Source organism: Lagenorhynchus albirostris, chromosome 14, assembly GCF_949774975.1.
Source record: "Lagenorhynchus albirostris chromosome 14, mLagAlb1.1, whole genome shotgun sequence".
In the NCBI taxonomy this organism is placed as follows: domain Eukaryota; kingdom Metazoa; phylum Chordata; class Mammalia; order Artiodactyla; family Delphinidae; genus Lagenorhynchus; species Lagenorhynchus albirostris.
The window spans coordinates 39992429-40010691 of NC_083108.1; the positions used below are offsets into that span (position 1 = coordinate 39992429).

The following is an 18263-nucleotide window of genomic DNA, read 5'->3' on the forward strand; positions in this document are numbered from 1 at the left end:
ACAAATGTCTGAAGGCTTTATGGACTGATGATGAACACTCTAGGATCCTGCTGTTATTAAAGTTGAACATTTTATTATTTATAAATATCCCTGACTTATAGTTTACTCTCTACATTGCAACCACAGCGTTTGCTATTTTTGCAGAGTTTATTTTAGAGTTGGGCGGGTAGGTCTTTCTCCCCTTCTCCCCATTTCTTTTGTATTTACTCACAGTACTATTCAACCTTGCACCTGGTGGCATATGCACATGTTGTACACTTACTGAATACTCATTCATAGCAATGAAGCCATCCATGGTCATCCAGGTTTCATACTCTTTCCGATGAGTGTGACCATTGGCCTCATCTATCCTTTGCCCAGACTCTGGTGATCTGGGGTGATGGGTGTGATGGTGGGAATATAAGTGGCATCAGAGCTTTACCCTGTTGAGGTGGCTGCAGGGCCCCTGGCTTCATGGTGCTTTGCATAGATCTTAACTGTGGTCTGAGTGCAACTCCTTTATTTTTTTAAATTGAGATATAATTGACATACAACCTTATATTAGTTTTAGGTGTACAGCATAATGATTTGATAGATGTATATGTCGTGAAATGCTAACCACAGTAAGTCTAGTTAATATCCGTTACCGCACATAGTTACAAATTTCAGTTTTCTTGTGATGATGAGATGAAAATCACTTTTTAAATAGAAAAGTAACAAACATGTTACTGTTCTCCTTCAACAAGGGACTTTAATTTTCTGTATCCTTTAAATACTGATGTTAATATCGGTTTTCTTTGATCTCATATAATTGTAAGTTCTTTGATTTTTTCTACTTACTCAAAATTTTAGCAAGTTTTCTAAAATAATATCATTTGACATCATTCAGCTCTGAATGTCAAATAGAATTGTCTTTGGTTATAAATATCATGTCATTGGTCAGCCAGTACTCTGCTAATCATGGTGATATTGAAAGGTCATCTGCATTTATAAAAACATCATGGCTGTTCAGTTTATGCTAATTACAAGAAGCATAGGCAGAATGCCTTTGTTAAGTGAGGGGAAGGTGATAGCAGGCTATTCACTGTGATTCCTGATTTTATGAAGGACTGCAAAATGGGTAACCTTCGATGACACCTTTCAATTTGGTAGTGTCTCTAAGAGCCTCCTAAAGCGAAAGTTAAGTCTTTTCTTTCCCCACGTAGCACTACTTCTTCAGGCACTTCTCACAATACCTAGACTTGTGTTTCCTGCTGAGAGGTAGCAGTACAATTTAGATAGAAATTTGGTCTGAAATTAGGAAATCAGTTTCTAATCCTATGTTTGTCACCATGGAGGTGACTTGAGCAAATAAGTTCTTTATCTTCACCAAGATCTTTAAAATAGGAAAACTGATAATCTTATTTTATGCCCAGATCTATTTTGAATATTGTAAAGGAAATGACTACCAAAAGGATTTGTGTAATTAAGATGTTTAATGATTCAAAACAATTGGCATTACTCAGATGAATCTTTTTAAGTCAGAATAATTTAGTATTTATTAGAAAGGTACCAATACTTTGACAAGCATCTAAAAAATAATGCTTTATGATTGCCACCAAAACTCTTAGTGACCTTGAATCCTTCAAGATGGCCAATCAGTTCGTTAATACCACTGTTATGGACGATGATGGATTTCAACCCCAGAGGTAGAAATGGTAAAGAAAGCTCGGGGAAAACTTCTTGGATATCAGATAATGAATTGGCATTATGAAGGAAAAAAGTCACAAAATATTGACTATAAGAACATCACAGGTGCTAGAAAACAGAAGTCTTGAGGCCAAAGTAAAGCGAATTATATCAGTTGTGATCCAATCTGGAAAATGTTGTTCATTCCATGTCATTCATTAGAAAAATTTAATACAAGGCACTCTTTGCAATGTGTGATGCAATGCAGGAATTAATAACAGAAGGAAGCCTCTGCTAGAGCTAGAGGTGGAAAAGCTGGGGAGGAGTTGGCATTACTAGAGGCCAAGAGCCAGAGCTACTTGCTGGGAAACAGACACACAGAAGATGCTCCCTGGCAGGAAGACGCTTCCTGGCAGGAGGTGAGACATGGAGAAGATGCTCCCTGAGTTGGAGACAGAGAGGTCTCCTGAATCAGAGAGGGTGTATGTGTGGGATGGGGAGTGGGGATACCCAGGCATTTTCTCTTTCTCCCCTCCTGTCTCTGCCAGTATCTCCCATTGTTTAAACCAAGTCATAAGACAATAGTCAAGGAAACCTGGGAAATGGTTTGCAAAGAAAGGGAGAAGAATGGATCTGAGAACAAAACAGCAAATGACCGGTGCGTAAGAGGAAGGAGGGTGTGGAGAACCTTTCAGAATTCTTAGTGTAGGGTTTGCTTATTAAGTCCAAGAAGTGCTTGGTGGCTCAAGTTTCTTGAAGTTTCAGGATGTTGGCATGAGAGTTTCAGCTTCCTTGTTGAGTGGTCCTGGCTCACCCACTGCAGGAGGGAGAAGGACTTTTTTGAGGGTTAGGAGAAAACATCACAGGTCATGTACTCTAATCATTCACCTCCAAGTTACTCTGAAAACCTGGGAATGAGTTAGGTCTAGATGACTGCAGGATTTCTTTTCTTCATCTGCTTGCTAATGGCTGAAAATACCACGAGAAAAGGCTTTCATTCCACAATTAGAGATAAAAGGTTTAAATTACAAGTGCCTAGCTGAAGTAGCATTTTCCTGTGGGGGAATTTCAGTCAAGGGATAATCAATGAGTCAATCTGTCAATCTGTTTCTCAGTAAAGTGACTTACAGAGAGCCAGTGTGCACACAGATAGCTTGTGGATTTGCCATGAAGATGGGAAAAAGAACATGAGGGACACTGAGAACAAATTTGGAAGATTTTGACAATTTTTCCTAGAATGATACTCTTTACCTACTATGCAAGCAAAAACTGACAATGATTTCAGCACATGTGAACCCATAGTTGGTACACAGTTCTGCTCTATGGATAAAGATTCTTGATTTTGTAAACATACACTTGACCTTGGTAAAGACCTTCTTGCCTAGGAGTTTGTTAATCAAGGTAATCAAAGTGATCCTTTTTCCCAAAAATAACATCTTTAGTTCTTCAGTACGTATTGAAATAAGCCCTTTGGGCAAAATCATAGCCTTTAAGGAGTCTTTTAAAAAGTGGGCCCAGAACTGGCTCTTATTTATTAGTTTTCATCAAGGGAGAGAATATTTGGCTGGCCTCTTTTTCTGACAATTTCCTAGAGATTTGTTAAATGGCATTAAAATATACTTAGATTCTGTCTTACTGAGCTCAGATTTGAGAGCTGTCAGTCATATTCCGTTCTCTTAGTATCAACACTTACCTCCCACAATTGCATATTCTACCAGTTAGTTGTCGGAGATGATCTACATTAATTTCTCACATGTGGCCCCAAAACTCTTGTAAGAGAATTGCTCCTAGATTCTAGGATTTCTTCTTACCCCCGACCAAGATAAATGAAACCAAGACTTCAGATTTTTATTGGGTTAGAAGTTTTTAGTGCCCAAGGGAATCTGTATTGTTAACAATCTACCTAGGAAATTCTGAAGCAATTAAAGTTTGAGAAACACTGATACACACCAATCATTGAAATATACTTGAATAATTTTGAGTGGTATTACCTATCTTAATATACTATAGACATTCCTTGATGTTTTTCACTGTATTCATTTTATATTGCTGTGTAATAAATTACCACAAGCTTAACAGCTCTGTAAGTCAAGAGTTGAAGCAAGTTCAACTAGGTTCTAAGCTCCGGGTATCACAAAGGCTAAAATCAAGGTGTCAGCCTGTCTAACCTCTTATCAGGAGACTCTGGTAAAGAATCCACTTCAGAGTTTATTCAAGTTGTAGACAGAGGTTACTTCCTTGTGGTTGTAGGACTGAGGTCCCTGTTTCCTTGTCAGCTGTCAGCCCTGCCCCTTAACACTGCTTGCATTCTCTTATGTGACCTCCTCCATCTTTAAGTCATCAGTGGCACAGTGAGAAACCTTTTGTGCTTTGGATCTCTCTAACTTCCTTTTCTGCCACTAACTGGAGAGAGCTCTGTGCTTTTAACTGTTCATGTAATTGATCAAGCCCAGTCAGGTAATCTCCCTATTAAACATCCTCTGTACCATATGACATACCATAATCACAGGAGTAATATCTCATCATGTTTTTAGGTTCTAAGAATTAGGGTGTGGAATCTTGTGGGGAGGGGCACTTTTAGATTCTTCCTACCAGTGTCTAATGCAGTAACACAATATTTATTAATAAATAAATAGTTCACGAACATATAAAGAGAAGTAAAAAGACTCACAGTTTATTTAAACAGACACTAAATAGATATGTGATTGTGATCTCCTGTGACTGTCCAATTCAACAAATAGTTATTGTATAATTACCATGTGCTAATCACAGATTGATAAAGGAATAAGAAATAGAACTTGCCCTCCAATAGCTTACATTTCATAATTAAACACCTCTAGAGAGAAACTTATTTGATGTTTTGATAATTTTGTCAGAGTGACTTCTCATATACTTCAGAAAAAACTGATCTGTATAACTTCTAATCTTTAATCTTCTGACAGGTAATAAAAACACATTAAAATGTTCAAATATTGGATTAAATTATTTCTCTCGCTACAACCCCTGAAAGTGTTCTCTTTTCAAATTTAGCATCCTCTAGTTCTATGACTATTTTTGATTACATGACTTCAAGCCCTTTTAACATGTACTTTGTATTTTTAACTGAACCCAATCAAGTCACTTAACATTTCTGTTCCTCAGATTTTTCAGAAGTAAAACAAATATTATGCATTAGTTAAGCTTTCTTTTTTCAAGTTAAAAATTGTCTTTGGCTAAATTAAGCAAAAAGAGTACAAAAAATGGGAATCTATGGAAGGGGCACTGGAATTTCTCACAAAATTTCATAAAGGAGTTGGTTGCCCAATAATCTGGAAAGACAAGAACTAAAGGCAGCTCTAATTTTTTTTAAATGATGGGAACTCCATCGACCATAATTGTTATACTTTCTTTCTAAAGATTAACACAAAAAGACCTAGTTCCAATGACTCCCTTTTTCTCTGTCTCAAAGCTCCAAATTTTTCCAGCGTGGCAAGTGATCATGCTTCCTGGAGCCTACACTTGTGTATTAGGAGGGGATTGTATGAGCTAGGTTTCTGTCCCTATGGGTGCCTAATACATAGCATCATTTTTCTGCTAACACACAGACACACAAACGCACATACACACACACACACATCACACCATCACACATCATGCAACTTTCTTATACATCCAAAGATAATTCTACTGAAAACTTACCACCTATTTCACTTAAACCACAAACAGCCTCATTTTCCCCAAATATAACTAAATCTAAGTCCTGTCCAGCTATTGCACAGAGAAACAGAGGTGATGTTAAGAAGCCCCACTTTCTGAGGCCAGATCACCAAATAATATTCTTACCTCTTTTAGTTCCGTAACAATTGAAATTATACAGTTAATGGACTAATTAGTAGATTTAAGTACCGCTACTACCCCCTGTATACAACAGTGGAAATAAAACTTAAGAAAATGAGGCATCTGTTTTTAATCCTCAGACACTTGACAGCTGATGGCAAACAAAGAAATCTAGGTAAATATTGCGTTAGTTGCAATATTTCTGTGCCTTATTCCGAAGCCATAGCTAGTAGTTATGATGAACCAGCTCCACTACTCCTTCCATATTTTCTTTTCTTTCACTAGCAATTAAACGACTCAGGGTATTTGCCAGGTGGGGCGTCATGTCAGGAAATGAGATTTGTCTCTGCCTGCAAAGATTGCTTTGACAATATTTTTCTTTCTGCAGAGCAGAATGAGAAATGCTTCAGGTGTTCTTGTGGACCCTCATTCCAACCCATTTTGGTTTTCAGGCATCTTATTCCCCAGGTACTCAGGATCAATGATGGCAGGCAATACATAGCTCTTCTGTTTCTCTCTTCCCATAGTGGCCTGCGTGGTGTGAAATGGTCAGTTGTCTAGCTCATTTCTTGGAAGTATCCTTCCCACAGGCCAACAGAACCTACAGCTGTAGAGAAGAATTGTGAGAAGTGTCACTTCCATCTCTGGAAAGCCTTGCTTTCCAGACTGATATTGTGGCTAAGAGAGGTAACCCCAAGTATCAGTAGCTGGTTTAGAACATGACCACATCCTGAAATGCAACCTCTCAGGCTCAGGTAATATCTCTCAGGGCGTCACAGCTATTTTTTTTTAATGTTTTTCTTTTTTATTGTCTTCTTTCTTCTCTTTTTAAAAATTTATTTATTTACTTACTTATTTTGGCCATGATGCACAGCATGCAGGGTCTTAGTTCCCTGAGCAGGGATTGAACCCATGTCCCCTGTGGTGGAAGTATGGAGTCTTAACCACTGCACCACGAGGGAAGTCCCCTACCACAGCTATTTTTTAAAGTTTTTAATAGTTCATTCCATTATTTTTTAAGGTCTGTAATTTGTTAGGGATGGAGTAGATAAAAAGAGCAATGACTCCAAGGGAAATCTTCCAGTTGCTTCATTTCTTTTACTGCGATGTGATTCCATTGATTAAATTTAATGTGTGGGGGGATAAAAGGTAGCATATAAAACATTCTGAGGTTCATATGTAGTTGTGTTAGAGAAAGAATGGGCAAGAAATACAGGACCAAGTCAAAAGTAAGTGTCCATCTACTGAGGACAAGTAACTATCCCCTCTAATTAAAGGCATCAAATACAAGTGCTCTGCCACAGAGAAGTTAGCAAGCTTCTCAGATTTTTGTACTTTATCAAGATCTTAAGATTGGGTACTTTGTTGGCAAACTGGGTACTCAGATCAACATGGTGATGGAAGCCCCCAGTGCCTGCCCATGTGTATCCTCTACCCCCACTTTAATTGCCACGCAATTCATGATCCCACTGAGCAAACCTAGGTTTGGCAGGTAGGATGATTGATGTCCACAGGAAAAGTCATTCTGTACACTTCATTATGAAGTTCAACTCCTATGCTAGTGGGGTCTTGTTGGAAATTAACATGGATATGAACATTTTAAGCCCTTAGCCTATTGTGAAAGATCTATCAAATATCATCCTTCCTCCAACTTCTCTTTAAAAATACTCCAAACTCTTCTTTTTCATGTCTCTATACCATTTGGCTGCTGCCAAAGAAATTGTGTAAAAAATAACTGTAGATTATCTTTGTTCTAAGGAGAATATACAACTAGACTTACTGCTCAAAGTCTTGCCCATTTAGTGGATTTTCTTCTATATTTGGGTCTCTCCATGAAATGACTGTACCTTTGCAGTGTTTCACAGAGTTATGGAAACCAGGCTGACATTTTTCGTTCTCAGATTTTATAAAGAACTTCTTTTAAGACACTTAGGCAGAGATGAAAGAAACAACTATGGTGTGACAGTTTTCAGCAACCTGCTCACACGCCGCTGGGGCTGAACAGACTCATTTCTATATATTGCACTTCTACTTGATGAGGAAGGACTACTGAGCATGCCTAAATACAATGTTTAGTGGACCAAGTGTGCTCAGTTCATGATGTCCAACTGGAAAAGAGTTAGGAGCTCTTATCAAAAGGCAAAGTCACTCAAGGAAAAATACATTGCCTTACACTAAAACCTTGGTTGTCCTGACAAAAATTCTCCTGTTAGGGATTACCGCCGGCTCCATGCACAATCCTGGTCTGCTACAGATACCTGATTCATTTTGTCTTCATGAAGGTCAAGTGGAAAATCCCCTTCCACTGTAATCTACACCAGACGAAACCTACTAGGTGATGTGCCTTCTTCTTATTGGTAAAGAAGTCAAGTTTTAACAACATATCCTTCACTTTGGAGTGGGTGTATAGTATATAGTTATGCTCTAGAACACTAGATTCCCCCTCATTGAGAATGCAGGCCCTTGTATTTTAGAGTTATCATCCATCCCTTATCATCATGTCTTACCAAAGCAGACATGGTTATACCATTTTTGCTCCCCAGAAATTTTAGTATGGTTTCATCATATGTAGAACTGTGGTGGTTTCTAGCAGGATTTGGTTTGGCAGTTAAAGTCCCCTGTGAACTAGACTGTGGTACAGAACCGGAGAATTAATATGATCCTGGGACATGGCAGTGAGTGAAAGCAAATGGCTTGTTGTGACCTGGTGGACAAGAACTCAGAGGACGCATTAGGCAGAATAATGGCTGATTTGTTCAAGTTAGTGAAGGAATCGGATCCAAAAATGTTAACAGACAAAATAGAAGTATGGCTACTTATGTCTTATCACTCTGAGCCAGGGGCACTTCCCAGAGAGGGGAGCTTCTATAAGGTAGAAAGACCCAACAGTGCTTGCTGTAAGGATAAATTTGAAGATAGCCAAAGTCCTATCCAGCTCCATGACACTTGCTTCAAATAGTAAGCTTGTTATAGTTGGTCTTCTTTTTCTTTCTTTTTTTTTTTTTTCATTGCTTTTCAGCTTTTCAGGATAAAGTATTTCCTGACTTATTACTGGCAAGGCAAAAAAACCCTCCTGAGTTGTTGTTTGTCTAAATGCCAAATTAGGGGAAACTCCTTTTGGATTGCATAATTTTAGCTTTAATTAGAATATTTCTTTTCAGAATCACTTAGCCCAAATCTGTCACCTATTTTTCATTTAACATAGTTTTCAGTTTAAGATAATTCATGGTAAAGCCCTGAGTTGCTCCTTTTATAAATTTTCAAATCACTTTCTAATAGAATGGCTTTATTATAATACTACATGACATTGTTTCTTGTTTCTATTGCCTATTTATTTATTTATTTATTTTTGCGGTACGCGGGCCTCCCACTGCTGTGGCCTCTCCTGTTGCCGAGCACACACAGGCTCCGGACGCGCAGGCTCAGCGGCCATGGCTCACGGGCCCAGCCGCTCCGTGGCATGTGGGATCTTCCCGGACCAGGGCAAGAACCCGTGTCCCCTGCATCGGCAGGCGGACTCTCAACCACTGCGCCACCAGGGAAGCCCCTCTATTGCCCATTTAATGTGTTTTCTTGAGCATTTCTCTCCAGTGGTTAGCTGTCAGTTTTCATGGAAAACATTGAACTTCTATATTATAATTGTCTTAGATTTACTTTAAATTTAATGAGATTTTATCATCATGTATACTGCTTGTTGTATGAGACAGAACATAAAAGACCCACGGTACCAATTGTTTTGGTTTTAAGTTATAGCAGTAAATAACTTCTTGAGTGAGTTGATAATACTATATGAATGTCTTATTCAGCTGCATTAGTTCATTTTGCTATCTATGACTTCATTTTTCTTATTATCAAATTTATATAAATGACATCAACTTTGTATAAAGCACTCTATATATACACACATGTATATATGTATACATATACATCCATACCTATATAATTTTCACTTACCTCTAACTGAAAGTTAACATTTTATTGTATTATAAATGTAGTCAGTAAAACACAGTATTCACAGTAACTACGACTTCATCAGCAAAATAAGAGATATTTTCAAATTACATTGTAATTATTAAAAATGTTAATGCCTATCATTTTCTATAAAATGTCTAGTTCTTTGAAATCCTAAACAAGCTAATGGTAAGCATGAAAATAGTAGTTTATAACTTATTTAGACAATTAAGAAACCATTCATAAGTTATTACATTAATGGCCGTTTCAAAAAATAGGTCCTCTTAGAACTGGGAGAATGCTTTGTTATGAGTCAGTTGACAGTGGCTCTGAGGTGGGAACAGAGATAGACTTTAATAGACTAGCCTCACATAGTCAATAGGCTTCTCCAAGTACCTACCCTGGGAGAACGAACCGTTAATGATTTTATGTGATCCAGAAAAAGGAATATAGAGTAAAAGTTCCACAACTTTACTGAAATATACAGTTTCCTGTCTTAGTATGTAGAATTGTAGAATATACTCAATTCCCTGTCCTCTTCCAGCTCTTTCCTGCCTGTGTTTCTTTTTCTTTTATACTCTCTGAAGTAGAATAACCTCCACCATCACCATCATATATCTCACCTCTTTCAAACTGCACCTCTTGTAACCTGCCTTCTCTGATATCTTCCTCATCCCCAGCGATGTATAGGCAACTTTTCTTTCTCCTAAGAACCTAGTTTATTCATTGTGCCTTATATGAAACTCATGTAGGATAGATACTGTTTTCTGCCTTGCATTGTAATTCTTTTATTATAGTCTAAGAACAAATTCCATGTGGAGTCTCTATGAACTCACAATCTCAAGAAGAGTGTCTAGCATATAAGAGGTATTTGGTTAAAATTTGTAAAGAAAGTAATATAAAGAATATACATTATTTCCTCATTGGTAGATCAGAATTAGTCTTATTTAATTATTGTGCTGAGCTTAAGTTATATGCTTTGGAACACGTAGCTTATCTCACTGCCATCACTATCCTGCTCCTTTAATTAGAGCCCATTCTTCCAATGGCAAGGGCCGAATTAAGAGCTCCCATCAAGGATAACACCCTTCCGTATAATTAATTTACTGGGAAACTGAATCTCTTTGTTACTTTCTTACTCTCAGTATTGGTTTGATCATTTTAAAATCAATGTCCTATAACCTTTCAGCAGTAGTCATGCATGCATATGTAACACACGTATGACTTTATCTGCATCAGTAAACTTCTCCTTAGTCTGAATGTTTTGACTTCAAAATGTAGTCAAAGGACTAGAGATGGGAGACTATGTTGCATTTTGGGGCAAACAATAAATAGTTTTTTGGACCTTATAAGCATCTGACCTGCATTCTAGGATTAAATTTCCAAGTATTAATCTTCAAACGAAGATGATATATATTTTTTTCCTATTCATTTTTCCCAAGGCACTTGGCCTAAAGGCCATAATGAAGAGCTACTGAAAGTGAGTACAAAAGTAGGTCAGGTGCTTTGGGAGATTTCAAATATATATCACATATATTTATACACAGAAATAGAGATATACATATACATGTATACATATAGAGAGAAAATAGATATATGTATGTATATATAGAGAGAGAAAGAGATAGAGAGATAGATATACATATTATGTATATTAGTAGATATACTTAAATATACATACACCACACACTGTTATAAGTTAATTCTTTTTATATAGGGAGAACTAACCATTGACTCTGGTGCTGATGAAACTACTTCACACAAAATGCTGGTGGGGATGTTAGAAATAATTTAAACAAATGGTATTTCTAGGGTCTGTACTAATTGGTGGAGGGAATGGGGAGTAGGGAAGGAGAAAGAAGTAAACAAATAGGCTGCCACTCATGGTTAGTGTGATAGACAAGAGCCAGGCTCCCTTGGACAGCCCCCTTGGCAACACTAAGTTCATCCCATCAAAACTAACCTCAGCACAAACACAACCCAAATATTCAACTGCCCTCCTGATGTCACTAGATTCCACACTACCTGTCATCATATTTCACATTCTCCTCTGTTGCTAGGTACACTGGGCACCTTAATTTCCAAAGCTCCAGGTGCTGTTTTTCCTTGGGACTCAAATACAGAGTTTTTGGTTCCAATTCAATGGTACCCAGGCTGAAATTTGAGACAAACACCATCGATCAGGGCCTGTGAACCTAAAGGTCATATCTACAGATCTAAACACTACATGTGTAGCAGCCCGGTACCCATATGCCAGCAGCCACTCAGGATGGAGCAAACTCTGTTGGGTAAGGAAGCAGATTTCCCATGTAAAGCAGTAAACTGATGTGAATTGTTATGATAAACAGGAGTCTTAGATTTGTGGTTTATAATTCTGAAAAAGTATCTTTAAGGAAGAGAGAATAAAAGCCATTAACATGGTTTTATGAAGCTAGACAATAAAAAATCATTACGGTATCCTCAATGTCTGCTCACCTCTTTATATTAAATTTTTCTAATACAGACATCAAACACTTTGTTTTAAATTTTGATTTATGAAACAGTGGCATGTGAGATTATCAGTTCTTTTACCATTTACAAGATAAAATATGTGGATATGTATTTGTTACAAATGAGTGAATAATTAATTTGTTCTTCATGAAACGTACTGATTTACTCAGGAATGAAATATGTAAAGCTGTTGAATTTAGTTACCTTGGTAACATCTGGAGTGAACCACTCTGTCTAAAAATATTTTCTCCTTTATTGTTTATTCTTTATACAAAAATTATAAATACATGACTTTTATTAAAGACTCTCCTGATAAATGATGTTTCTCTTACCTGAGAAATGAATAAATGGTATACTATTTACTAATATGTATGATGATATCAGATTAAAGAAACAGATATAGCTTGTTTAATTTTTAACTATAATTGATATTGGATTTGTTTCATGCTAATGTAGATTTAGTTTTTAAATGTATCTTTAGTGTTATATTTTTTAACATATTGATAAACTTTTCTTACATGAAACTTTTATTATTTTTTAAAGGATTCTAGTTCACAAATGTTAAATCACAGTTTTCTTCATGAATTAAATAATTGGACTTGAATGTGTCCATTATACTCTTCTTTGGATTTTCTTGGAAAGAAATAATCAGAAATGACCTTTCATACTTTAGCATAACCATATGACTTAGCATAAAAGAACGTCCATAAAATTCCAAATTACTCATACGTTATTCCCCTAATTTTGTTTTTCAAACCTTGATATTTCCTTGTTAAAAGAATGCTACCAGTTTCTCAAATTAATAGCCATGGAAACTGCTACGTCATATTTCTTATGGCCAGTTTCCTAAATTCTCTTGTCTTCTCTCCAAATGAGGTCTTGAACGGGTACATAAACAGAGTAATTTAAAAGTAGAATCTTGCGCTGTGAACACGTTTTAATTTTCTCACAAAACAGGTTCTGAAAATTGTTTAAAAATACTATTTTGCTGATAATTACACTGAATGCCCTTTGTTTTCATTTTTTACAAGAGCAAGGAACCTGGGCTTTGTTCTGGACCCTTGTCTGTCTATTACCAATCTTAACTGTTCTTTTTTTTTTTTTTATTGGAGTATAATTGATTTACAAGGTTGTGTTTCAGGTGTACAGCAAAGTGTTTCAGTTATACATATACATATATTCATTTTTTTCAGATTCTTTTCCCATTTAGGTTATTACAGAATATTAAGTAGAGTTCCCTGTGCTGTACAATAGGTCCTTGTTGGTTACCTATTTTATATATAGTAGAGTGTGTATGTTAATTCCAATCTCCTGACTTATCCCTCCTCCCTACGTTTCCCCTTTGGTAACCATAAGTTTGTTTTCGATTTATTTTCTATTCTTAAGATTTTGTTTAGTCATCCACTCTTATTCTGCACTGCTGCTGTTTTAGTTTGAGCTTTCAGCAATGCTGACTTAGATGGCTTCTACATCTCCTAACTGGTCTCCCCAATTTCCGTTTTGTCACCTTCATACTATTCTCATCCAAGACAGAGTCATCTCTTTAGAGCATATTTTTTTCACATCACTTCCCACAGTAAATTAAAATTACTTCTTTTGACACTCAAGGTAAAATCCAAGCTCTCTGATACACAAAACACTTATCTTCCTCCCTTTTTAGGTCTTCCTTTCTTCTGCCTCTCTTTTGCATTCAGCTCTCTACTCTTATTCCTCATGTGCCCTGCATATTCTTGCCTCTGTGACTTTGCACCTGCCGATGTCTAGGTGCGGAGTGCTCTTCCCCAACTCTTCACCTGGTTAAAGCTTTGGAATTCAGCCACCTTCTTTAGAAACCTTCTCTGATGCCTTTATCCCTTGTTCTGGATTCCTTGTTCCTTTTTTACTCTGTAGTTTAGTTGAATGTTTATTTTTCTGTCTCTTTAAATTATCTGTGAACTCATTGACTCATTGAAGCTGCTGGGGTCTCTATTGGTCAAATATTTAACCCCCTTTTGGCCAAAAATAGGCACTCAGTAAATGTTTGTTGAACAAATGAATGAAGTGAGCTGTACTACTCCTTCAGAATGTAAACATTATTTCTGTGAATTTAATTGATTAGATGGCATCAAATATTTCATTACACCTTACAAAAGGAAAGCATATTTGAGAATAGCAGAAATCAAACAAAATAGTCACAAAAAATCACTGAATATTACTACTCTTGCTCACTGATATTTACATGGTTTCATTGATAGCCCTGCCCTAAAGGAAACAGTTTAATACTTTTGTCCATCATAATCCTTTAAAATTAATAGTAAATTCTTATCATAAATGTAAAGAGGAAATTAAGAGAAACAGAATTTTATTTTTTATGTAAATTTTATTTCTGACTCTGAGTACACTGTTATTGATATATTTTCTTCTAAACAAGCTTATTATATATTTTAAAGCCAGAAAAGTTTTCCTAATTCTGCTTCTCCGTTTTCCCTTTTTTCTACAGTTTTTCCATTTTTGTTATAGAAAAATTATATATACATTTAATTATATATTATAAATGGTACATTTTATAATACATTATAAATTATACATAGAGTAGATAATAGAGAGTATTAGAAAATCCAGTGCCACACTGTTAAGAGGACATCAGTATTAACGTTTTGGACTACAACTTTTCAGTCTTTTTGTTCTTGTGTTTATGTGTTTTCTTTTTATGAAATCGGGATCATATCGACCACACCTTTCTGTAGCTAGTTTTTTCCAGTCAGTGCCTCATGACTCACATTTTCTTGTGTATTTAAAATGGAATATTGATTAATTCCATAATCTAAACGTTCCAACATATGTTAAGCCAAATTTTTATTTTTGATAATTTATATCATTTCTAAATCTCGTATTATAAACAACACTGATTTAACTGTCTTTTTACCTGCACAGAGATGCATGCAATGATTAAACTCCTTAGGCTTAAGAGTCTTCATAATGACTGGAGCAAAGTTTCTGAGCACTTTTAATGTTTCAGATGCATATTAAACACCCATAGCTTGTACCAGTATATACCCCACTAGCAAGGTGGAAGATGCTTTCATCAGAGAATTTTCACCAAATCTGGTTGTTCTCCCTGGAAAAACAAAAACTACTTGCAAAATAATTGGCAAATATCTTGTTCTCGCTTTTTTTTTTTTAATTTACTTTTCTCTGAGATTGCATTTGAGATTGAACTGTTTTCTTTGTTTCATCTTATTATTTTATCTTCTAATTATTTTACTTCACTTCCTGTGCCTAAATTTGCCTACTAGATTAAAAATAAGAATGGCTACTTCACAAGTTTATTGCTAAGGATAAACTACACATTATATGTAAAATTAGGTAGCACAATGCCAAGCACACAATTGGAGCTCAATAAATGCTAGTTGAGTCTATTCTCTAGAGAATGGACTTGAGGATATGGGGAGGGGGAAGGGTAAGCTGGGACAACGTGAGAGAGTGGCATGGACATATACACACTACCAAACGTAAAATAAATAGCTAGTGGGAAGCAGCTGCATAGCACAGGGAGATCAGCTCGGTGCTTTGTGAACACCTACAGGGGTGGGATAGGGAGGGTGGGAGGGAGGGAGACGCAAGAGGGAAGAGATATGGGGACATATGTGTATGTATAACTTATTCACTTTGTTATAAAGCAGAAACTAACACCATTGTAAAGCAATTATACTCCAATAAAGATGTTTAAAACAAAAAACAAAAAAAAACCCCACAGTATCATTTACATTAGCATGCCAAAATGAAATACTTAGGTATAAATTTAACAAAATATGTATGAGATATATATGAGGAACACTACAAAACTCTGATGAACAAAATCAAAGAAGAACTAAGTAAATAGAGACGTCTTCCATGTTCATGACTAGGAAGATTCAATATTGTCAAGCTGTAAGTTCTCAATCCCAATCAAAATCATAGCAAATTTTTAGGGGTATTGTTTATGAATATTGTTATACCTCTTGTTACATTTATCCTGTTATCATTATAAATTTTCCTTTTATATCTTGTACCAAAAAAAAAAAATGCTAGTTGAAGTAGAAACTGATTAGCATATCAATAAAATCAAAATATAAATTTTTCTTTCCAACAGATGATTCTGCTGCCGAGAGCTTTAATGGCAATGAGACTCTGGGGCATAGTTCAATTGCTTCAGGGGGAACACACTGCAGGGAGATGGGCGACTCTAACGGTGATGGCAAAACTGGGCTGGAGCCGGACGAGCAGCCACTGAACCTGAGTGACAGTCCCCTCTCAGCACAGCTGACTTCAGAATACAGAATAGATGACCACAGCAGTAATGGAAAAAACAAATATAAGAATCTGCTAATTTCTGACCTCAAGATGGAACAAGAAGCGAGAGAAAATGGAAGCAAGGTAAGGTCATGTTACGATTTTCAAAGAACTTTTTAAGTTGGTCATGAAGGTCACAAAGAAATACTTATTTATACAAGAGATAAAGATTATCGTCACTAAAAATAGTTTAAACAAATCCCAACAATGGGTTACCAAGAAATTTATAATCATAGATACTGTGTGTTCATGTTATATAAACAGAATAAATTTCAGGAATAACAGTGAACAAAATGCATCCTCTCTTAGGCAAAGTGGTGGGTTTTTATATATGGAATCACTTGATTTCATGTGTCTCACTTATATAATCTTATGCATCTTGTCTTTGGGAGTTCGTTGAACTCAGATGTGAAAGTTTAGCTCTCAGAACACAATTCTGAACTATAAAAAATCACTAGTTTCTCCTTGATTGGATAGGCGTATGTGGCAATAAAATTTCAATTAAATTCTTAAGTTTGCTTTAGAGACCTGTGGACTTCAGTCAGTAACTTACTTCATGTGCATAGGAGAAATGTGTCAGTTTTCTGGATGAAACGTATAGATCAAATAACTCCTTGAACAAACAATTTAACATAAACTGTGTTATACAAAAGACAGAAATGTGTTTCAGATATATTATCTAAATTTCTAGATTCTTTATATCAGAATAAATTACAATCTTCCCCATTCCCAATGGATTTATTCTTTAAAACAATAAGCTATATTTCTATCATTTCGAAATAATTCAATCTGATGACTTTGCTCTATAATTTTTGAAGGTATGCTTTTGAACGCATGAGGATTTTTATAGCGTATACATTTTGACTCCCTCCACTGCTCGCACTTCTAAGTTAGAGCTGTAGAATTGGTCTTTTGAAATAGATCCTGAAAGCAAAATGTCTTAATCTGGATTAATTTCTGAATTTACTAAAGCACTGTGCTTTCTAAATTGGCTCTATTTAAATCCGATTGCTTGCCTGACGGTGTGTTGTTTTATCCTCTTTTAAGTAAGTTACTGGACATTATCAGACTCTTAAACACTTCTGCCTGAGGAAGCCTGTTACAACTTTTGCAGGGGTAAATGCACAGTACTCTCTTTGGTGGTTTAAAGCCAGATCATACAAACACAGGTGATTTTATATTCGCTAACATGATCTGAATCCCCATGTTACATTTTACAGAACAAAACAACCCTTAAGTTTCCCTGCCCTCCACATAACCCTGTCTTTATAAAACTTAATCACAAAATGTCCTTTTAATGCTATATATCTGCAGAAATTTTTTTCTAAAATCATCCAGTGGTTTGCTCTTCTCTTCTTTCCCCCCCCCCGTTCAATATTGCCATAGGAACTATGCTCATTAAAACACATTCTTCCATACATTAGACGGAATGAAGTTACTTTCCTACCTCTTTCAAAATGAGGCTATAAAAAGCACAGATTGATTGAGCTGTGAAGAGTAAGATGGGAAGTGGACCCAGGGGAGAAGGAGGCACCTCTGAGGAAGAAGGTTTAATGGTTCGGTTAAAGAACAGCTTCCATAGCTGACTGAGAAGTAGCCAGAGAGACAAAAGACAAATCAGAAGGGCATAGTGTAGGAAAGCTAAGCAAAGTCCATCTTTCAAGAAAGAGAGCGGTCAGCTTTGATAGACACTGCTAAGAAATCAAATCAGATGAAATAGAAAATAATTGAATTCGTAAGAATAGTTGTGGCAGCATGTTGGGACCAGAATCCAGAGGGAAGTTTTTCAAAAAGGATATATTAAATACCTGTCACACTTACAGCAATGGGTAGATAATAGAGACAACTCAAAGACAGAAGAGTCTTTATTCTTATGGCTCTTAATACAGTCATGGTAAAGAGAGTACATACGTTACCAAGTGCAATCTCGTACTGCTCACCGCACGACTGTCCAATAAGTTGAGGTATTGGGGTAAGGAATAGCGACTTTGTTCAGAAAGCCAGCAGACCAAGAAGATGGTGGATTAGTGTCCCAAAGAACGATGTTA

General features: G+C 36.2%; 1 protein-coding gene across 8 annotated transcripts in view; it reads left to right on the plus strand.

Annotated features, from left to right (window-relative positions):
- Positions 1-18263, plus strand: part of NOL4 (nucleolar protein 4) — a 394246-nt gene that overhangs the window by 196617 nt on the left and 179366 nt on the right. For 6 of the 8 annotated variants that reach the window (XM_060120683.1, XM_060120681.1, XM_060120684.1 and 3 more), the window contains one exon: positions 16016-16299. In XM_060120683.1, coding sequence (XP_059976666.1) covers positions 16016-16299 — 284 coding nt within the window. Of the gene's footprint in view, positions 1-11683; positions 11703-16015; positions 16300-18263 lie in introns of those variants that run through there. The other 2 variants (XM_060120687.1, XM_060120688.1) reach the window with 1 other exon arrangement.